The sequence below is a fragment of the Mesoplodon densirostris genome, chromosome 2 (genome assembly GCF_025265405.1).
Source record: "Mesoplodon densirostris isolate mMesDen1 chromosome 2, mMesDen1 primary haplotype, whole genome shotgun sequence".
NCBI classification, from domain to species: Eukaryota; Metazoa; Chordata; class Mammalia; order Artiodactyla; family Ziphiidae; genus Mesoplodon; species Mesoplodon densirostris.
In genome coordinates this window covers 100,582,302-100,606,209 of record NC_082662.1, presented here as the reverse complement: position 1 = coordinate 100,606,209, position 23,908 = coordinate 100,582,302, and the positions used below count along the sequence as shown (strand labels likewise).

The 23,908-nt window shown below is 36.6% G+C and overlaps 1 protein-coding gene across 3 annotated transcripts in view; it reads right to left on the bottom strand.

Moving 5' to 3' along the window:
- Positions 1-23,908, bottom strand: part of RAP1A (RAP1A, member of RAS oncogene family) — an 80,507-nt gene that overhangs the window by 12,190 nt on the left and 44,409 nt on the right. For all 3 annotated transcript variants that reach the window (XM_060090256.1, XM_060090258.1, XM_060090257.1), the window contains exons 2-6: positions 13,279-13,362; positions 9,977-10,045; positions 7,864-7,920; positions 4,788-4,928; positions 2,946-3,089 (exon numbers count right to left, since the gene is read on the bottom strand). In XM_060090256.1, coding sequence (XP_059946239.1) covers positions 2,946-3,089; positions 4,788-4,928; positions 7,864-7,920; positions 9,977-10,045; positions 13,279-13,335 — 468 coding nt within the window. In that variant the 5' untranslated portion in view covers positions 13,336-13,362. The remainder of the gene's footprint in view (positions 1-2,945; positions 3,090-4,787; positions 4,929-7,863; positions 7,921-9,976; positions 10,046-13,278; positions 13,363-23,908) is intronic.

Sequence of the window (23,908 nt, the reverse complement as noted above, 5' to 3'; positions counted from 1 at the left end):
TTAGATATGCTGAAAGCCCTCAGTCTAGGTTCTTCCTCATCCTTCTGAACTACAGAAAAATCTAGAGGGAACACAGAATAATTTCTCAATCCCTCTATCATTCCTTAATTGGGATGTTTTGATTCCAATTATTATTCCAGCATCAGCAAAGAACAATTAATTCTTGATTAAGACTGATGTGATTCTGATACAACTATGTACTACTTTCAAAACACAACAAAAACGATGAGGTTTTTTTACTTTTTAAAAAATATTTATTATTACTTATTTATTTATTTTGGCTGTGCTGGGTCTTAGCTGTGGCACGCAGGATCTTCGTTGCAGCATGTGGGATTTTTTTTTTTTTTTTTTTAAGTTGAGGCATGCGGACTTCTTACTTGCGGAGCGCATGCGGGATCTAGTTCCCCGACCAGGGATCAAACCTGGGCCCCCTGCATTGGGAGAATGGAGTCTTACCCACTGGACCTCCAGGAAAGTCCCAAGAGTTTTTTAAAAAAAATTATATATTATATATTCTCTGATATAGATAGTAGAGAATTAGAGGGCAATTTAGTTAAGCAGGATGTCCCTGTATGATTTCAAACTTGAGTCCAAGAGTTCAATCGTGTGAAAGTATGATCTCTCTATCTTCAGGCACTCAGAAATCACACACATATTTTCAAGGCATTAGCTATCTGAGGAACTATTAACTACCCCCAAAACTCTGTAGTTGGATTATTAGGCTATCAAGAGAAAAATATTAAAAGAAAGAAATTATTACACTTTCAAGAATTTCTAGCATAAAGTTTGTATGTTTTCCAAAAGAGTAAAGAACCTTAAGTAGCTGATATATTTCATTTTGTTGTATTTTTTTTTCTATTTTTGTTTTATAAACCTTCATGTCAACGGTTGATTTTAACGAGGCTACTGTGAAAAAGTACCTCTGCTGCATGGGAAACTGAAACCAGAGGAGGGAGATTTAGTAGCATGTAAGTTCCCACAAACAGGTAATGCTTGAAAGGTAAGGAATACCTCCGGTCCACTGTGCTCACTGGACCCTGGCCCAACTCAACCTTGGCCGAGCGCTATGAACTTGGTGGTCGGGTACCAGTGAGGGTGATCACAGGACAGCAGGAACTAGATCTCTAAGGCCAATCATCCTGCAGATGGTCACCGTGCATGCACTACTACTCCCCTAGCCAAGCTCATTGTTTTACTTCATGTGTTTATGTGTTTTACCTCAAAGTTTTCTCTCTTTTCTTTTTTGGTGGTGGTGGGGGGGAGACTAAACCAAAAATTAACATTTTATGATCAGCCATGTTTTTCAGGATAACATCTATGAAACTGTAATTCCACAACAGAGAAAGTTGAAACTGGAAGCATTTCATACTTCCTTTCATTTACTTGGCAGTGAATTAGAAATAACTGTTGTTGAAGATCTCAGCAGGACTTGTTCCCCATTAGGATGTAAGCTTCTTGAGGACAAGAATAGTGTCTGTCTAAAGGACTGTTACCCTGGTATCTAACACAGTGGAACATAGGAACACAATGAATATTTGCTGAATAAATAAAATTTATGAATTTCTTATTTTTATGTATTTATTAAAACTGGTTTTACCTGAAAGGCAAGCTTTGACTTATTATTTGTAAAACTTATTTATTTATTTATGGCTGCGTTGGGTCTTCATTGTGGTGCGCGGGCTTCTCATTGTGGTGGCTTCTCTTTGCTGTGGAGCACGGGCTCTAGGGCATGGGCTCAGCTGCTCTGCGGCATGTGGGATCTTCCCTGACTGGGGCTCGAACCCGTGTCCCCTGCATTGGCCGGCAGGTTCTTAACCACCTCGCCACCAGTGAAGTCCCACAACCTTAAATTTTTTTCGTGCCACATGTTTAAAGTAATTTGGTCATTTAAAAAGTCAAATAATAGTCTACAACCATAATATCAGTGAAGGAAAAGTGACCAAAAGAACCAAAGGCCAGAGAGAAATTGTAAGCAAAAACACACCAGAGGACTCTGATAACCTAAACCAGTCTTAACTCTCATCTATGTTGTAAGTGTGCTGAACTCTGACTGATTACCTGTGATGCTACAAATGGCAAGCACACTGGCAAATGAAGACTTTTGTACTACTGGGAAAGGAAAGAAGCCTATTCTGCTTTTTTTTTTTTTTTTTTTTAAAGAAAAAAAAAAGCCTTATGTTAAAATTAACAAAAGGAAAGGAACCTCTTAAGATTTTGCTTGATGTAGTGGTCACAGTTGGGGATTGCACTAATCTTTTAGGGATCCAGTAAACTATTGGCCCTTTATATCCAGGCAGGCAAGCTTACTTGTTAAGCATTCCTGTCCCCAGCTATGTTCTCAGGATAGTGGAGTAGTTAAGTCATGGACAAAAAAAGCCTTATGCACCTGCTGTATCAGGCCTAAAAGACTGAGTGAATTATAGTTCTATATCCATCCACACTCACAGATTCTTCCCTTTGAGTCATGCACCAAAGGGAAGCAGGACTCAAAACACCAAATTCCATGATATCTTTCTGTACAACATAAGTTCATTACAGTAACTACTTTGATTTTTTTATTTTTCTACTTGACTTTACAACCTTTTTACACACATCTGCATAGGTAATTGTTACAATACAAGGATGATGTGACAATTTTCACACACCACTTTCTGGCTTATCATTTAGAGGCTTAGCAGGACTTTAAAAAACATATTCTTTAACTTAAACTACCTCTTTGCCAACAAGGTAAATGTAAGTGTCCTCATCACAGCCATCAGAGTGATTTCATATAAGAGAAGGAATATGGTTTCTAGGAATTACTTAGTGTTTTCCATAAATTGATAGATAAAGGCTACTTAAAAGAACACCACTTTTTCTTTTTAAAAAAATGTTTTTGGCTGTTAACTTGAAAGAAAGGAAACTAAAAAGGCACTTATTTGTGCTGCCTAGCAGCTGTAGTTTACCTCATTAACGTTGATCTTCGACTTTGCAGAAGATTCTAAAAAGGCACAGTTACACCACTGTCTTGCTAAATTCTGACCCTGTTCTTTGCCAACTACTCGCTCATCTTCCAGGTCACATTTATTACCAACCAAAATCATTGGAACCTGCGGGAAGGAAAAAATCATATAATAAGCCCTAACATACTTGTTACTCAGCCTTTTATAAGTAAGCAACTACCAGCCACTAACTGAAATGTGTTACTTGGGACTATAATCTTCATCAAGTGCTTAAAAAAAAGTGTATGGGGCTTCCATGGTGGCGCAGTGGTTGAGAGTCCGCCTGCCGATGCAGGGGACACGGGTTCGTGCCCCGATCCCGGAGGATCCCACATGCCGCGGAGCGGCTGGGCCCGCGAGCCATGGCCGCGGAGCCTGTGTGTCCGGAGCCTGTGCTCCGCAACGGGAGAGGCCACAGCAGTGGGAGGCCCGCGTACAGCAAAAAAAAAAAAAAAAAAAAAAAAAAAAAAAAAAGTGTATGTACGTGTGTTGGGGGGAAAATGGAGGGGGAAGAGACAGAAAAAATATGGACGAGATTCTACAACACTGATCTGCTAAATTATTTTAAGACTATAATCCCAAAATTATCAGGTGGACTAATGCTAATGGCTGAATTCCAAGTAGAAAAATCTGAAGGAAAAGGAACCTCCTGCAATACTCATTGTCTTGGTGTGTTTTAAGTGCCTCATCTCACAGGACCAAAAAATGCCAATAGTAGCGGCAAGACCAACACATTAATAAGTTTTACTTCTACAACTGATATCTAAATCTGAAGGCTAGCTTAGGCGGGATATTAAAGAGAAGTAAGAATAAAAATACAGCCACTGAGTAGCTATGTCTTCATCTACAACTCAATCTTTAGTTTATTACATGGGATAAAGAGATTAACATTACCAGAGTTCAGTGATTTGCATGTAATTGCCTATGAAAAGAGAACTCTCTTAGATGAATTAGTCATGGGAAGAAAGAGAACTATTCATTAGGTTATGGTTGGTCATGAGTCATATGGTGCAAATTCCTCCCGCCTACAGTGTTACCCAAAGTTGAGGTCCTAAGCAGGTGCCTATGTTCCCATTAATAATGAGAGAGAACACACAAAAACAGAGAAGAAGGTACAAATGAAATTTTGTATCCTAATTTATACAACTTTTGAAAAGGAACTTTCTGTAGCTCAAAACTGAGACAAACGTAAAATATACATTTAATCTTTGCAAAAAGGCACAACAACAATGATGCTATTCATCAAGAATTCTAAAACAGTATATTTTACCACAATAAAAAATTAACGTTAAAAAAGAATTCTAAAACAAAACAAAACAAAAACAAAATTAAAAAATATAAAAATGCAAGTTAATTAAAATCTTTAACATAATTCAAAGGAAAAAACTAAGTAAAAACTGTACCAACAGAATTTTAGAAATAGGAACACAGCATTATGGTTCTTAATAATGTTCTCTGAACAGTTTCTGACATAACTACCAACTTTCCAAGCCCAACTGGAGTCCCCCTTCTTCTACCAAGTACTCTTTGATTCTTCTTTCTCCACTGCACTTATGACCCACATAGCACCATGTAGGTCATAAGTGCAGTAGAGAAAGAAGAACTTTACATATGTGTCCTTCTTTTCTAACCATCTCAGCATATTATCTGTAGGTAAATTTAGAAAGCTTAAAAATGTTTTTGGTCACCAGGGCTCTTAGGCACATGGTAAATACCCTCTAAATCCTCTACTGATAGAGAAAATGGACACTTTTTATTTGGCCACAGAGAGATGGCAGTATGCTATATATAGAGAGAAATACTTACATCTTCTGTGTCCTTAACCCGTAAAATCTGTTCCCTCAGGTCTTGTAAGTCATTAAACGTGGACTGAGCTGTAATAGAATATACTAGTGCAAACCCTTGGCCATTCTTCATATACAAATCCCTCATCGCTGTAAATTGCTCCTATAATAAAAAATATACGATTATAAATATGACTTCTTAAATGTATATTGAAACAATTTAAATCAGAATAATCACAAGTGAGCTTCTGAATTTTTTTCTTTTTTAATGTATGTATGTATTATTATTTTTTTGGGGGGGGGCTGCATTGGGTCTTCGTTGCTGCACGCAGGCTTTCTTTAGTTGCAAGTGGGGGCTGCTCTTCGTTGCCGTGCACGGGCTTCTCATTGCGGTGGCTTCTCTTGTTGCGGAGCATGGGCTCTAGGCACACGGGCCTCAGTAGTTGCAGCACGCAGGCTCAGTAGTTGTGGCTCGCGGGCTCTATAGAGCAGGCTCAGTAGTTGTACCACACGGGCTTAGCTGCTCCACGGCATGTGGGATCTTCCCGGACCAGGGCTCAAACCTGTGTCCCCTGAATTGGCAGGCAGATTCTTAACTACTGCGCCACCAGGGAAGCCCTGAATTCTTTATTACATGTTATCATGACAGGAAACATAAGACGTGACACACGGTTTCTGGAAAATTTGAGATGAATGTTCCTGTCCCCTACGTACATGACTAGAAACAACTACAGAATTAGAAGGGAAATCTTAACCACTTTAATTGTTTCTGTGTGATTTAGAAAAACTGCATATAGTTCCTTTTTATATACAGATTTTAATTATTTTGGTGCTACAAAAGATGATGTCCAAGGTAGTGTTTTTGGAAAAGAGAAGTTCAAGTACTGAACCCTAAGGCCCTCCAACACTAAGAGGTTGGGGAAATGAAGACAAATCAGGAAAGGAGACTTAGGAGTAATGAATCATACAGGGAGAAAACCAAGCAAGTGTTGTTTCCTAGAAGTCAAATGAATAAAATTTTTACAAATAAGGATAATGATCTACTGAGTCAAAAGTTGCTGAAAAATCAAGGAAGTTGAGGATATATCCAAGGGATTGACTATGAATGACCATGGACTTGAAGCTGTGTAAAGAGGGGGTTGAGGATATGATGGATAATCAAAGATGTTAGATTTAACAGACTGCAGATTACAGTCAGGTTGAAGGGTATGAAAGGAAGTGAGATGGAGAAACAAGAGATGGTTAGTAGAGAGTAGGACACTTGAAAATGAGATTTAAGATGGTATTATGTTACTGGTAATCATATAGTCTAGGGTAAAGACCACGGGCATGAATGGCTGAAGCAGGGTGGAGGTCAAGGAACTGAGAGGCCAAGCTACTGGATCATCTATATTACCCGTAAAGATTCTATTTGGATACTAAAATCACCAAGAATTCGGACTAAAGCAGTGTTGGAGAAAGTAAGCAAAAATCCTCAAGGAGTAAGGAGTGATCTAGAACAAGATCAAAAAGCATCGACTACTTTCCAAACGTTATGCAAGGCACTGGGGACAGAGAAGTAAACAGAAAATTACAACACAGCATGCTGAGTGCTAGGATGGTAAAAATACAAGATATTTGAGAGCACAAGCGGAAGATCTCTGCAGAAAGGGAAAATTTTCTTAATTTGGACAAGAGGAGAAAGAAACAATGCCCTTACACTTGTGGAGGCTGTGAAAGGAAGAAATAGAAAGTACTTTTTTTTTCTAACTGTTGGGGTCTTTGGGAACAAAGGAGAATCATTGCTGATTCAGAAGCTAGGAAATTTGGGGGTTGGGCGAAGTGGCAAGACAGGGAGATCTCAATTCAGCTGATATAAGAAAGAAGGAGTTCCAATGATCCAAAGTTTCCTATTGGAATCAAGATCCATTTTCCCACAAAAGAGTAGAAAAATATGGTATAATTCGTACTCTAATTGCTCCAGTCTGCTTAAGTTTTTTTGATCTGAAGCTTTCTCACCATTTATAAAATTATAGTAGGAATATTTGTGCTGAATTTTAAAACAACTTAAAACATTTAAGAATACCATCCAGGGCTTCCCTGGTGGTGCAGTGATTGAGAGTCCGTCTGCCGATGCAGGGGATGAGGGTTCGTGCCCGAGTCCGGGGAGATCCCACATGCCGTGGAGTGGCTGGGCCCGTGAGCCATGGCCGCTGAGCCTGCACGTCCGGAGCCTGTGCTCCGCAACAGGAGAGGCCAGCCACAACAGTGAGAGGCCCGCGTACCGCAAAAAAAAAAAAGAAAAAAAACATCCATTTTAAAGCTAGAAATTGCCTAATAGGTAAAGTCTATGTATGTGGAGGAAAAAAAAGAAAGAAAATCATTCAATGTGTCCATTTTTTGTGGTAGTATCATTGTGACAGAAAAAAACCATCATTAATTAATTAAACAATTAAAAAGGTGATGACAAATGAAGACAATGAAAATAAAAGCAAATACACAGAGCTCATACTATATAAAAGACATTTTGTGCCAAGTAATTTATAATCACTATCTCATGTGATCATTATAAGCACCCTATAATGTACTAAACGTCATTATACTCATTTAAGCATGTGAAAAATGAGGCTCAAAATAATCCTAAAGATTTTTGTCAGAATACACGTATCTGTCACCAGTCCCTTGAGATGTTAAAATGCTAATAAAAAGCAAAAAAGTTTTTTAATAAATGAATGACCATGGTGTCAAGAGTTAGTCTTATGTAAACCCAGAGAAATACCTATTTTAACTAAAATTCTGTATTTAAAATACTTTCCTTTTGTTTGTTCGTTTAAAGCACTAAGAGCATAATCCTTACCTCAATACAGGGAAAAGAAACTCAACACACAGATTCTGTAGGTGAATGCAACATACAATTTAATAGTGATATGTGGGCATTAAGTACATCATAGATAGTTTCACGCACATAAGAAAATTTAAGAAGCCCTACATTTAGAGACTTAACGTTCTTAATCAGAACAAATGCTTTTACTCACAGAAATCATTCAGGTGACCAAATACTGTTCACAAATGAAAATCTGTCCCACCCCCCCGCCAAAAAAAAGAGAAAACATCCTTACTGTTCCTGCTGTATCCAGGATTTCGAGCATACACTGTTGGCAGTCTACTTCAACTTGCTGTTAGGGTCCGGGCGGGGGGTGGAGGGGGATGAAAAAATAACATCAAAATGTCAGTCTGTTTTCCTCCCACCTCTTCACTCAAAGTCCTTATTTACAACTATAACACCTTTCTCTAGCAGTTTGCTGTATTGGTGGAGACCAACTTGGTACTACAGTAAAGAACAGGAGGTCTCAAACACATTCTATTAATAATACAGAAGCTAGGACTGTTAATCCTGAGTTTAGGTATTTTTCTGACCATTATGGACTCTGAGTAATGATTTTTGTTATTATTAGAAGCCAATGGTCTTATTCTGCAATTTAAGAAAAACTGCAACAAACAGGTATAGTTCTAACAGGGAAAAAAAATGTATGAAGTATGTATATTTATATTATCTTCAAAACAAAGCACAAAAGCAGCTCAAAACACAGCCAATATCTGGGGGTAAAGAAAACTTTGCCAATTTACCAGATTCAAGTTGTCAAAATTTTACTAAAATATGCCCCAAATTTAATACAAAGGAAATTTTTAAGAGATAAAGGGAACACAATAACACTGAACCTATATAGTTCTCAAGACTTTAAAAAAAGGTACTTCTTTGGAAAAGCTGTGTGTATAAGGTGAAATTTCATATACTGAATTCTACTTTCCCAGGGCTTTATAGAAGAGAAGGTTGTCCTAAAGAAAGTATCAACTATTAGCTGTGAGGAAAATTTTTAATAAAGAAGGGATTAAGAAAAGTGCTTCAACACTCAAAGTACAGATCTCCGTTTGTAGTTAAAGCTTTAACCAGCAGCTTATTTGGGGGAAATTTCAGTAATGCACCATGGTCTTCTAAAAATAAACATATTAACCTAAGGACTATTTTAAACTCTGCTTCTCTGCCAGATCAGGAATTGATGGGGAGCACCACAGGTGGATGTACAAACTCACTGTCTACCACTTATGGGACAAATGTGATAATAACCTGCACAATCTGTGAATGGGCATGTTCAATGAACAATGAATTAGGTCTGTAGTTTCTCAATATATATCACAGTTTTGTTTCCAATTTACAGATAACGAAACTGCTCTGCCAGTAGGCTTGATGAACTTAATTCAGCAAAAGTTATAGCACTATTTAAAGGTAAATTTTAAAACATCTACCAAAGCAATCCTTCCTTATTTGTTGAAAAGCAGGTCAATCTTTTTGGGGGGCAGTGGGGTATATCGTTGGTTACTAGGCCTTCTTACAACACTGTCTCTTCCCCCCCATAACATACTTGGGAAATAAAATCATGAAAATTCTCCACAATTCTAGCTAGTCTTATAGTTAAATAAAAGAGTATTTTTTGTCAAGACCAACTATTAAATTTTTTTTTCCTTTTAAATAAGCTTTACTTTTTGGAAAGCAGCTTTTGGTTCACAGCAACACTGAGCAGAAAGTACAGAGTTCCCATACACCCTTTTCCTGCTCCCTGCTAGCCTCCCCCACTACCAGCATCCTGCATCAGAGTGGTACATTTGTGAGAATCAATGAACCTTCCTGTATCAACACATCATTATCATGCAAAGTCCACAGTTAGCAGTTTTACTCTTGATGTTACACTTTCTATGGGTTGGGACAAATGTACAATGTCATGTATCCACCCTTAGAGTATTATACAGAATCCAACTCTTTAACTTTTTACAGTTTAAAGGAGAAATATTTTTTAAGTTATTATGCAACTAAACAAAAATAACTTTCAGTTACTATATAACTTCAAGCATAAAGTGTTCTTAATTTTAGTTCACAAAAAGAATAATCAAAAATATACCTATTTATATGCAATTCTTCTACATTAAAAGAATTCCCACCAGGAAAATGTGTACATTAAAGAACAGATTACTAATCAGTAACAGAACATGGAGCTTTCTATAGCTAATAAGCAGTGTTCTACGAGAAGTATTTTGCCTTGGTGAAACTTTTAAAAACAAATACAGAACATCTGTATCATTTCTCAAAACTATTTTCAAAAAAGCAATTCCATGGATCAAGTTTTAAAGTCATAAGAAACTACTTGTAAGCATGTGTATGCAAGTTTCATATTTTACCTTTCTGTAGGAATCTTCTATCGTTGGGTCATATTTTTCAACAAAAATTCCCTGAACAAATTGAACTGTCTAGAAATTTAAAAAAAGCAGACAAAAGTTAAGGACTTAAAAGAAAAATCAGCCCCTCTTAAATGTTACTTAACTTCGCAAAGTGGTAACGGTTAAATGTAATTATATGAAAACTCTGTGTAAACATGCAAATGTGAAGTGTCATTATTTTTCAATATAAGGATACATTCATAATTAAGAGTACACTTATGAAAGGAGGTGGTCATGTTATAAACTGTCAGCAATGCTGCTGCTGACACTACACTGTTAAAATAATTACTGTATTAAGTTTTAAAATACAACGAAGATACAAATAAGGACATGGATTCTAATTTACTAAAATGTGAAAATTTATCAGTATTTAAACTCCTATTACCCCTCTATGTATCTATAGCAAGTTTTATCTCATACCCTCAAAGGAGAGAAACAAATGGTTGTAAATTTTAAAAAGTCTTGAAACAGTCTTTCTAATTGTGGGGGAAAACAGAAGAGGGAATTAAAATTTATTGAGTTTATTAAATTTATAATGACATTCAAATTTCATATTCACCCCAGAAGTAGTTATTTTTCTGATTTGCCAGCTGAGATTCAAACATATGTCTTCCTGATTCCAAAGCCTTACTCTTTGCATAGGAAAACATTACCTACTCATCTTTTTCAGATAATCTACTTTTATCTCTAAAATTTCTACAAGCAAAGATGGGAAACTAGGTATTTTACCATTCAGTAAATGAAAAGAAGTACAGAAGATGGTTGTGAAATATTTCCTAGATAGCTTTAGAACGTGGTCTGGTACATCACTGCCTAAAAGCAAGGGTAAGAATGTGGACTGAGGTCATTCACACTTCAATTAGCCAGAGGAATATTTTATACACTATTTTAGCTTGAATTAAATAGATTAATTTGAATATAGTAAACTTCTTCAACTATCTATAATGGTGGTTCCATTTCCTCAGCTCTCATTTACTCTTCAACCCACCCCAGGATGGTTATGGCATCATCACCTTACTGTAGCTGCTTTTATCACATCCAGCTACTATGCTATGACTTCTGAGCAGTCAAGTAAAGGTACATTATTTACATTCAAGTACAAGATACATTCTTCTATGCTGGATCCTCCAATCCTACCTACTCTTTAAAGGTTGAGAGGTACTCAGAGCCCAGTCCTGAGTTCTCTTCTCTCTCTAGTCTCTCCCTAGTCTCTCGTTAATTCCTATGGATTTTAAATTAATTTATTTTAAAAAGGTAATTCATGGACATAGGACAAAATGCAAAAGACACAAAAACATATGTAATGGTAACTAATTCTATTTACCACCTTTTCCAATTCCACTCCCAAGGAAGTAATTGATATGTTATCTGTAGCTTATTGAACCTTGCAAAAATAGCCTCTGTTCTTTTATAATATCTCCCCCCTCATTCTTCCTTTCTTATAAAACACATATGGTACTCTACACTGCTTGGTATCTTTTTCCTCCTAAGTAATACAGCTTAGATATCATCAATTATCAGTATATACACAGCTGCTGCATTCTTTTTAATGGTTTATAGTATTCTACTCAAAATACGTATTCAAAACTTATTTAGCCCCTACTGGTAGACATTTAGGTTGTTTCCAAACTCTTGCCACTGTAAAGAATGTTGTAATAGACATCCTTGACCATGTCATTTTGTATATGTGAACTTATGTGTGGGATACATTTCCAGAAAGGGACTTGCTGAATTGAAAGTTACATGCATTTAAAATAACGGATACCAAGAGGGAAGAGATATGGGGACATATGTATATGTATAACTGATTCACTTTGTTATAAAGCAGAAACTGACACACCACTGTAAAGCAATTATACTTTAATAAAGATGTTAAAAAATTAAAAAAATAATAATAAAATAACAGATACTCGCAAACATTCACCACAGAGGTACTAAATTACACTCCTAACAGTAATGTAATTTCCATGAAATAAATACCATAGATATATTCATGGCAACCCAAATCATAACACAAGTCTCTCTTTTAAGCTATTGTCTTGAGGATCTGATGTTTATTTGACGTATTTACTCAAACGTCTCACAAGCACATGACATTTGACATGACTCTTGATTTTCACTCTCAAATCTGCTCATTCTCCAGTGCTTTCCTTCTACTTCTTTAACGGTCCATTCATAAAATCAGTAGCTCGACTGTGAAATTTGGGAGTCACCCTCGACAGCTCCTTCTCTCCTAGACCCCATATCAATCTAGCACTAAGTTAATTGTCAATTCTATCTCCTAGTTAACTCTCAAAACATCTACTTTTCTCTTCTTCACTGCTAATATAAGCTTCCACAAACAATAATGTGGTGTATTGCATTAACTCCCAACTTGTTTCCCACATCTTCTCTGCCTGTCTTCTAAATTACTCTTTATAGAACAAAGTGCTCTCTTTAAAACATATATCCAAATCTGTCACCACCACCGCCCTCCAAAAACCCTACCTTCAACAGCTTCTCATTGTCATTAGGAATAAATTCCAAGTTCTTACATGGTCTTCAAGTCATGATCTGGCCCCTGCTTATCTCTCACCTCATTTCCCTCTACTTTCTTCCTGGTTCACTCTTATCCCAGCAACTGTGACCCTTCTCAGTTGTTCCAATGCTAATTTAGGTTCCCTTGTCATAGGGGTCTCTTAACAATATACACGTTTCTTTCAAAGTATCTCTCTCACAATTATAATCAAGTAGTTCTTTGATTAATTGTGTATCTATTACATCTCCTCCACTATAATGTAAGCTCTGTGAGGGAGACTGTGACTGTTGTAACTTTAGAGTCTGACGTTATAGAAGCTCAATGAACACTTACTAAATAAATACAGCATGTGTACAAAAAAATGACCTTTATTCCACTTAAGTCTGGGATGGGGGTAGGGTAGGACTTACTCCACTGGTACTTGTAATAATCAGTCTCCCATACTAGAATGTAAGCTCCTTAACAATGAAAACAACTTTATTCCTTTTTGAATCACAAACACTAGTGCTTAACATAAAATAGGTAGCCAATAAATATTTGATAAATGAAAGAATGAATGAGCCACCATTATAAAACTACACATCCATGGTTACTGAATGAGTCCTTGTACCCTGGTAGGCCAGATATTAGGCATATAAAACATACTGCCACCTTTTCTCTTGATTGACTAGAAGTTGTAAAGCAAGAAAATATCACCGTTCTTCTTGTATTATATTAATTAATTATAGTTAGGTGGCTAACTTACCAGAGCAGACTTCCCCACGCCTCCTGAACCAAGGACCACTAGCTTGTACTCACGCATGATGTGGTCTTTTTAAATACTGACAATCTGGGGGAAAAAAAAAATCAAAGATTAATAAGCATGCTAAGAATAGCCTAAGAATGTACCACTGTTACCTGAAATAACATGACATTTTGTTTTTTGTTTGTTTTTTCCCTTAAAACTATCAAGAGGAAGACAGAGGCTATACAACAAAACCATGAATATTTTCATATAAATTTATAGGACCACTGCCAGGCATTTTAATTCATTACAGATTATCTTTGACTAGTCATCAATCATTAGCCTGTTCATGTTACTTCGTATTTGATCAGAAAATAAGATGATTAAAACTAGTAGTTATAGCTACAATCACAAGCCCGACTCTTTACGAAGCTATCACTTAAACTTACTTACTTTTTGAAAAGTTCACTCATAAGCTTGAATATAATGAAAATGCTATTTTATTTGCTTAAAATATCATATATAATTCTATATTGTTTTGTTCATTACTGTATTATTGGTGAACCACGTAAACTGTTACCTCAAATATTATTATGATACAAATGGGAAAATGTAGATGAAATTGTTAAAACTCTGTAGGTAGGTACTGCTGGCTTATTTCATAAGGCCGAAATTGCTGGGACGGGGTGGGGAAGAAATAAAAACTTTATTTTTTATCTCCATGATTATCTTAAAAAGATACAAAAGAATTTCCAATGACCATGATGGTGTAAATAGGAATGAACTTTCCATCCCACAATAAACAGCTAAAACACCAAACAAAATATATGAAACAACTGTTTGCAAGACATCATTGGACAATAAGCAGTATAGCACTGTGATCTCTGAGAGATGGGAAGGAAATTAAGTGAGATCTACACCTGCCCTGGCTTTCTGCCTAGAGGTACTTTTCAGATTGTGATGCAGGGAGAAAAAACTCAAGCAGAGAAGTTACCAGAGAAGTGGGAGTTATGCACAGAAAACTCCAGAAATCTGCACAGGGGTCCACCTGAGTCTGTGGCCAAACACTAAGCCAGGCATGCAGGATGAAACTCCATGAGGTAAGGCAAAGAATAAATAGTAATCTGTAAGCTGAGCAATTCCCAGAGTGCTGGGAAATACTGACATTCTGACCAGAAGGGTCTTCCTTGTTGAAAAATAGGCAATTCACTTGAAACCCCAGAATATTCATACTTAGTACAGGAGTAAACAAACCCTGGAATAAAAAATACTCTACATGCTTCCTAAAAAGGCTTAAAAATAAGCCTCAAAAGGATTGAGTCAATCCATAGATAACAACTGCCTGTCAAAACAAGTCCAAGATTTTTTTAAAGAAAAAAAAATTCCACCATTCAACAATATAAAATTTTCAATGTCCACAGCATCCAATAAAAATTAATAGACACATAAGAAAGAAAGAAACTATGACCTGAAACTAGGGTGGAATGAGTCAACTGAAACAGACCCAGAAGTGAGATAATGGAATTAGCCAATGAGGACTCTAAAACTGCTTTGATAAATATGCTCAAGGATTTAAGGAAAATATGAGGAAAGAAACAATAGACATAAAAGAACCAAAATGAACTTCTAGTGTTCAAAAACAGTATCTGAAATGGAAATATAACCAGATGGGATTAACATTATATTAAATACTGCAGAAGGAAATTTCAGAGGAACTGAGATGAAGATAGAAAAAAGTTGGTGAGGAGGGTAAAGAGTGGGGAGATGGAAGGAGAGGGAGAGAGAAAAGAAGAAAAATAAAAGAAGAAAGAAGAGGAAAACCACAGCTATCAAGTATATGTGTGTAACTGGAGTGGGGTGGGGGGGTTGAATAATAAAATAAATAATAAAATACTTTCAAAATTTGATAAAAACTATAAATCCATAGATCCAAGAAACTCAATGAGCCCTCTCCTTAGTATAAATAGAAAGAAAAGCACAAGGCACAATAATCAAATTCCTGAAAAACTGTCAAAGAGAGAAAATCTTACAAGAAGCCAAAGGAAAAAGTTTAGCTACAGAGGAACAAAGTTAAGAAAATATATAGACTTTCTCGAGAAGCTATGCAAGACAGAAGAAAATACATCTTCCAAATGCTTAAAGAAAAATATGGTCAACCTAGAATGCTAAATACAATTAATGTATCCTTCAAAAATGAAAGTGAAATAATTTTTTTTTCAGATCCAAAAAAAGAAAGAAAAGCTGGGGAAAGAAAAAAGTTCACCAGCCTGCACTTAAAAAAAGCAAAAAAAATTCTTCAAGTGGAAGAAAATGATAACAGATGGAAATGTGGATCTACATAAAGAAATGACAATTGGGGCTTCCCTGGTGGCACAGTGGTTAAGAATCTACCTGCCTATGCAGGGGACATGGGTTTGAGCCCTGGTCCGGGAAGATCCCACATGCTGCGGAGCAACTAAGCCCATGCACCACAACTACTGAGCCTGCGTGCCATAACTACTGAAGCCCATGTGCCTAGAGCCCGTGCTCCACAACAAGAGAAGCCACCACAATGAGAAGTCAGTACACAACGAAGAGTAGCCCCCATGTGCCACAACTAGAGAAAGCCCGTGCACAGCAACAAACACCCAATGCAGCCAAAAATAAATAAATAAATAAATAATTTTAAAAAAGAAAAAGAAATGACATTACTAAAGAAATAAAAAGTACCAGAAATGGTGAGAGTAAATCTACAAGACTTTTTTGGCCTCTTAAAGCAAAAATAACAATGTACCACAGGGTTTACAACATACGTAGAAGTAAAATATATTACAATAATAGCACAAGAAAGGGAAGGGAACTGGAAGTATAATGTTCGAGGTTCTTACGTTATATCTGGAGTAGTATATTATTTGAAGGTAAATAATTATACATTAAAGATGCATAGTGTATATCCTAAAGCAACTGGGGGTGGGGGGGTATGGGGGAGAAGAGGCATAGCTAATAAGCCAGTAGCTGAGATAAAATGGAATACTAAAAAAAACCAAAAATCAACTCATCCACAAAATAGCAGGAAAAATACAAACGAGCAGAAAAGAACAAAGAAAAGATGGGAGAAATACAAAACAAATAGGATAGAATTAAAAGGCAACCACATCATTACATTAAATGTAAATCATCTATTCTAATATCCAACATTCAAATTCAAAGGTAAGATAAAAAAGCAAGACTTAATTATATGTTATCCTCAAGAAACAAACAAATACAAGAAAAGTTAGAAGTAACATTTTTTGGTGACAAAGTCACAGTTGGTGCTTACATTACCACTGTGGTATGTTGCCTGCATTCAAAATAGAAACAAATACTCAATTTCATTTAGAGGTTAGTAAAAAAGATGCATCTTGGGAATTCCCTGGCGGTCCTGTGGTTGGGACTCAGCACTTCCAATGCAGGGGGCACAACCCACAAGCTGTGTGGCTGGGCCAATAAATATAGGGTTGGCCAAAAAGTTCCTTCGGTTTTTAGGTAAAAATAAAAGATAAATTTTCCATTTTCACCAAGAACTTTATTGAACAATGAATGTATTCACCGTTTTGTTTCACTACCTTTTGCCATTTTTCAGGCAACTTCGTAATTCCATCTTCCCAAAACTTTTTATCTTTTTGAACAAAGAACTGTCCAGGTACCTTTTACAGTCTTCCAGGGAATTGAAATTTTTTCCATTAAGAGAATTTTGTAAAGACTGAAATAAATGGAAATCTGAAGGTGCAATGTCTGGTGAATACAGCGGATGAATCATAACTTCCCAGCTAAGCTGTAACAGTTTGTGCCTGGTCATCAAAGAAACATGCTGTCTTGCATTATCCTGATGGAAGATTATGCGCTTTCTGTTGACTAATTCCGGATGCTTTTTGTTGAGTGCTGCTTTCATTTGATCTAATTGGGAGCAGTTCTTGTGGGAATTAATCCTCTGGCTTTCCGCAAGGAGCTCATAATAGAGGACTCCCTTCCAATCCCACCATATACACAAAATCACCTTCTTTGGATGAAGACCAGCCCTTGGTGTGGTTGGTGGTGGTTCATTTCACTTGCCCCATGATCTCTTCTGTTCCACATTATTGTACAGTATCCACTTTTCATGGCTCGTCATAATTTGTTTTAAATAACGGAACGTTTTCGTTACGTTTAAGTAGAGAATCACATGCGATAATAAATACTGTCAAGAAGGTTTTTTTCCACTCAACTTACGTGGAACACAAACATCAAAGCGATTAACATAACCAAGCTGGTGCAAATGATTTTCAACACTTGATTTGCATATTTTGAGTATGTTGGCTATCTCCCACGTGTTATAACATTGATTGTTCTCAATTAATGTCTTGATTTGATCGCTATCAACTTCAACTGGTCTACCTGACAGTGCAGAATCGTCCAGCGAGAAATCTCCAGCACAAAACTTCGCAAACCACTTTCGACACGTTTGATCAGTAACAGCACCTTCTCCATACACTGCACAAATCTTTTTTTGCGTTTCAGTTGCGTTTTTACCTTTCTTCAAATAATAAAGCATAATATGCCAAAAATGTTGTTTTCCTTCCATCTTCAATACTAAAATGGCTACACAAAAATTCACCAATTTTGATGTCTTTTTTTCAAGTGCACGCTGATATGACAGTTGTCACAATACAATCTAACAAAATTGTTTCAAATGAAGTTAAAGACAACTAAGTGCTACTAGAGCCATCTTATGGAAAACACTGAACAAACTTTTTGGCCAGCCCAATCAATCAATCAATCAATCAATAAAGATGTATCTTCCCCCCCCCCCATACAAGTGCTGGGGACCTTAAATTATGAATCCCTACCTATTCTAAGCAGTTAGCATTTTAGGTTACTCTAGTCAGACTGTTCTCAAACTTTTTGGTTTCAGGTCTTCTTTACACTCTTAAGAGCTTTTGTTTATATGGGTTCTCAGGAATGGATGTTAGATTTTTTTCAAATACTTTTCCTGCATCTATTGATATTATATGGTTTTTCTTTTTCTTCTACCAATATGACCACTCTTACTGCTTCTGTTCAACACTGTACTAAGCTATGCATAGTAGGTTCTAGCCTATGCAAAAGGAAGAAGTGAAACTTTTTTCATAGATGACATGATCCTGTATGTAGAAAATTCTAAGGAATATACAAAAAAGCTACCAGACTAGTAAGTGGCTTCAGGATAAAAGACTGATACAAAAAAAAGCAATTGTATTTCCATATACTGGAAAAGAACTGGCAATAAAATTTTTTAAATACCATTTACAATAGCATCCAATAAGAAATAAATACTTATAAATAAATACAGGATAGCTCTTCAATGGAAGTTACATAAAAGATAAGTGAAAAACTGAAGAGGAATGTTATAGGTGTGTAGGAAAGGGCATGCTAAGCAGAGGAACAGCTTGAGCAAATACTCCAAACTATTAAATACAGAAGATTTAGGGAATGCCACATAGCTCAGCATGGGTAAAACACAGGGTTTAAAAATAAGGTATGGAAAATGAAGCCAGGTATGGAGACTGGGTTATGCTTGCAAAGGCATTTGCCACATTAAGGAGTTTACTTTTTTATCTAGTAAGCAATGAGGAGTAAACAATGATTTTTTTTTTGTGAAAGTCAAGTTTTATTACTTTCTTTTTTTTAATATTTGAATTTTATTTTTTTAAATAGCAGGTTCTTATTAGTTATCTATTTTATACATATTAGTGTATATATGTCAATCCCAATCTCCCAATTCATCATCACAGATGTAGAGAACAAACGTATGGATACCAAGGTGGGGAAAGTGGCAGGGGGAGTGGGGGTGTGGTGGTGTGATGAATTGGGAACAATGATTTTTTAAAAAATTATAAACATATATATTCTGGAAAGATAACTGATAACAGTATATAAAATAGACTGAAGGAAAGAGAGACTAGAGGGGCAGGGAGAATAGTTAGGAAGCTACTGTAATAGCTCAGGTGGAAAATGACACAGGCCTGTATAGTAGCACTAGGGCTGAAGAGGGGACAGTGGTTTACTGAAGGTAAAACTGACAAGACTCCGTAGCTGACTAGAGGTTATTATTAAGGGGAATGAAGAACAGCCAAGGATAACTCTTAGATATCTACCTTGGGCAAATTAGGTGGCTGGCGGCATACCTCCAATTAAGACCGGAAATATAAAAAGAAGGTTTAAAAAGAAAGTTAATGCCTTCTGCCAAAAATTAAGTGTGAGATTCCTATGGCAAAAGCAGGTAGATATCTGATAGATACATCTGATAGATATTTAAAAATCCAAGTCTGGAAGCTCAGTAGAAACCAATGGGTTGGTACGACTTAGGAGCTGATGTTATAAAAGATGGTAGTAGTTGAAACCATAGCAGATGAGATCAACCAAAGAGAATTTATTTATTCAGTGAAAACAGAAGAAAGCTAAGAACTGAGCGCTGAAAAACAACCACATTTTACTACATAGATGGACAGGAAACCTGAGGAAAAAGTGACGTGGGAGAGGTTTGTGCTGGATACTAGTAATCCTATCTGTATCAAATAATTCTTTCATTTCTATGGGGAAAAAAAAAGTTGTTAAACACAAGAGCATGTATTTCACCAGACAGATCCCCATATCCGTAACCCCCTTTTGAGGCTCCCAGTGAGTCTTACTCTGGGAATTGCTGTCACTTTAACGAGATGTGAATTCATCACCTCTCTCATCCAAAAATGTGTACCTTTCGAGAGGGAATCCTAATATAGTAAGGCTTATTTATGCTCCCCAAATTGCCTCCTAGGGCAATAGAATTTGGGGAAAAGCACTCAGACATTGCCAAATTATTATGGGTAATCTGTAAGAACAAAATATTTGTCCCCTGTTCCTCAACTCGAGGGGTAAGAGAGTCGACTTCCAAAGTCATTTTTCATACATACTGTATGCATAGAAAATTATTTTCTTTACACCTAACAAGTACCATGGATTATAAATGTATATACATATGCACAAATGCAGATACAAGAATAATATAGCTCAGATAAGAAAACACTACAAATACCCAATGAGGAATAATGTAGATTAATATTTTCTTTTTAAAGGGAGTTAGTTCTAACTCATTACTGCCAAGTTAGAAAACTACTATGTTCTTCCAAGCAAATCCCATGCCTTTTTATGGAAATCTCTTGTGCCGTGCACTCCCAACACAGCACCAGAAAATTTCTCACTCTGGTTAAGATTCCCTGACAAATAAGGAGGACAAGAATAAACATTACACTATGCTTACATTTTAAGTCAATCTTGAATCCCTAACACTATGGTCTAAGTTATAACATTTTTTCACTCTTCGAACTTCAGCAAAACTACTTCTAAATTTCATAAAGTAACAACTTGATTTCCTTGTGATGCAAATAGACCCCAACTTTGTTGTTTCTGTTTTTAAATATTTAAACTAATTAAAACACGAAATAGTTTCTCCTGCACAACTGAACCTATGAAACAAAATTCATTAAAGGAAATTTAGTTGTGACAAGAAATTCTGGAGAAAACATTTTTTACATTAAGGAACACTGAAGCTTAACAAGCAGTTATACTGTTGGTTATATTTAAATATTTACTGAAGCTGTGAATATTTTAAATGTGACAACTGACCACAACATGTTGGGGATGGGTGGGGATGGTGGTGAATAAATATGGAAATGATGGTAAGACTTAAGTTTCTAAAATAAAGAACAACGTTCCTCATAGTACATCATAATGCAACATCAACTGTTTTTGTAACATAAAATCACATTATCTCATTGAGAGAATATCTTCCTTGATACCTTCTCCTCTTATTCTTCTCAAGATTAGTATTTTGGGGAGAGGATGTACATAGGGATAAAGTGATCAGACATAATGTACTTATAAATGAAGTTTATAAATTAGTCTTCACACTCTAAAACCAGGTATACTCAGGCCAACAGCACTTCCTACCCCTTCCCAAATTAAAGAAGGTAAGCTCCTGTAAATAGAAGAGGCCAGTAGGGATTCTCAAAAAGAGCAGACAATTAATCACAGATTTGAGAAAAACAACTTGACAGAGGCAATAAATTCAACAAACAGAAGAACAAAAACCAAAGAAAACAGAGTTAAGAGGGACTATAAAACGCTATAAAATAAATATAATATCCTTAAAGAAACCTGTGAAGTTATTAAATCTACGTAAAAGACACTTTGGAAACCTAGAAAATAAAAATATGAGCATCAAAAAAAAGTTCAGGGCTTCCCTGGTGGCGCAGTGGTTAAGAGTCTGCCTGCTGATGCAAGGGACACGGGTTCGTGCCCCGGTCCGGGAAGATCCCACATGCCGCGGACCGGCTAGGCCCGTGAGCCATGGCCGCTGAGACTGCGTGTCCGGAGCTTGTGCTCCGCAACGGGAGAGGCCACAACAGTGAGAGGCCCGCATACCGCAAAAAAAAAAAAAAAAAAAAAAAAAAAAGTTCAGTAGATGGGCTGAAGAGAAAAATGGATATAGCTGAAAAAAGCAGGTTAGTGAACCAATATACTGAACCCACCCAAACAGAGCAGAACAAAAGGATGGGGAGATGGAAAATGTGAAAGAGGTAAGAAGGATAAACCTCATCCTAAAAAACTTCTAGAGAAAAACATATTCCTCTCCCCTTGAATATGGGCAGATTTAATAAAATATAGCAAAAGTGGTGTTGTCTGACTTCTGAAGCTAGAAGGGGTGCCAGAATTTCCTCCTGGACCTTTATCTTTGCAGCCATGCCTTTGGGCCCAGGCTGTAAGGCTGCCCTGAAGCTGCCACTTTGGAGAGACCACAGAGATGCGAGAAAGTTGCTGGAGGAACCCCAGCTGTGAGTCCTCCCAGACCTGTGAATGAAGAAGATGATCCCAGACAGCCACCATCTGACTGCAACACCCAGAGGAGAGACCTTAGGCCAGATCTACCTAGCTGAGCCACTCCCTAATTCCATACTCAAGAAACTACGGGCGATAACACAAGGTTATTGTTTTAAGCCACTACATTTTGAATGGTTTGATAACTAAAAACAGAAGGAATAAAGGAAAAAAAGGAAGGAACAAAGAACAGATGGACAAATTGAAAACAATGGATAATCCAAATATCACTAATTATGTGAGTAAATGTTCAACAGCAAAAATTAAAATACAAGACAAAATACATACAGCAGAAGTTGACAGAACTAAAGGAAAAACTAGTCAAATACACAATCATGATTAGATTTTAACACAACTCAGTATCTGATAGAAAAGGAAGATAAAAATCAGTAAGGATATATAAAAGATTTGATCAAATAACAAATCAACTTACTCTAGTAGACATATATAGAACACCACACCCAACAACTGCAAATTACACATTTTTCTAAATTGCACACAGATTATTTACTAGAACAGACAATGCTGGGCCATAAATCAGGTCTCAACAAACTTCAAAGGACTGAAATCATAAAAGCGTACATTCTAACTACAATACTGTAGTTAAACTAGGAACCAATACAAAAATATAACTACATAATCTCAAAATGTAAGTTAAACAACATAATTCTAAATAATACATGGGTCAAAGAAGAAATCAAGATGGAAAGTAAACGATTAGAACTAAATGATAATAAAAATACATATCAGGGCCTCCCTGGTGGCGCAAGTGGTTGAGAGTCCGCCTGCCGATGCAGGGGATACGGGTTCGTGCCCCGGTCTGGGAGGATCCCATATGCCGCGGAGCGGCTGGGCCCGTGAGCCATGGCCGCTGAGCCTGCGCGTCCGGAGCCTGCGCGTCCGGAGCCTGTGCTCCGCAACGGGGGAGGCCACAACAGTGAGAGGCCCGCATACCAAAAAAAAAAAAAAAAAAAAAAAAAAAAAATACATATCAAAAATTACTAGATAGAGGAAAACAAATACCATATGCTAACACATATATATGGAATAAAAAAAATGGTTCTGAAGAACCTAGGGGCAGGACAGGAATAAAGATGCAGATGTAGAGAATGGACTTGAGGATATGGGGAGGGCGAAGGGTAAGCTGGGATGAAGTGAGAGAGTGACATGGACATATATACACTACCAAATGTAAAACAGATAGCTAGTGGGAAACAGCCGCATAGCACAGGGAGATCAGCTCTGCTCTGTGACCACCTAGAGGGGTGGGTTAGGGAGGGTGGGAGGGAGACACAAGAGGGAGGGGGTATGGGGATATATGTATACATATAGCTGATTCACTTTGTGATACAGCAGAAACTAACACACCATTGTAAAGCAATTATATTCCAATAAAGATGTTAAAAAAAATTACTGGAGTTGGTACTCCAACACAAAAAAAGGAAAATGATTCAAGAAACAGAAAGGTGTAAGAACAAGAAATATGCCAAGCAAATAAATCAGTAAAAATTATAGTTAGGTATCTAATTATCACTAAAACATGTACAAAAATCTGGAAATAAAACTGATTATCTCAACCTTTTTGTTTGGGAGGAGATAGGAAGAAAGGCATGTTAAAGGTTTTCTCTTCTTGGGAAAAGGATAAAGATACTGAATCTCTCTTTTTCTATACATTAAAAAAATATAAATCTAAACATGTGAAAAATGTAATGTCAACAACTAAATCATATAACTTAAAAATCACTAGAGGAAAAATGAGCAA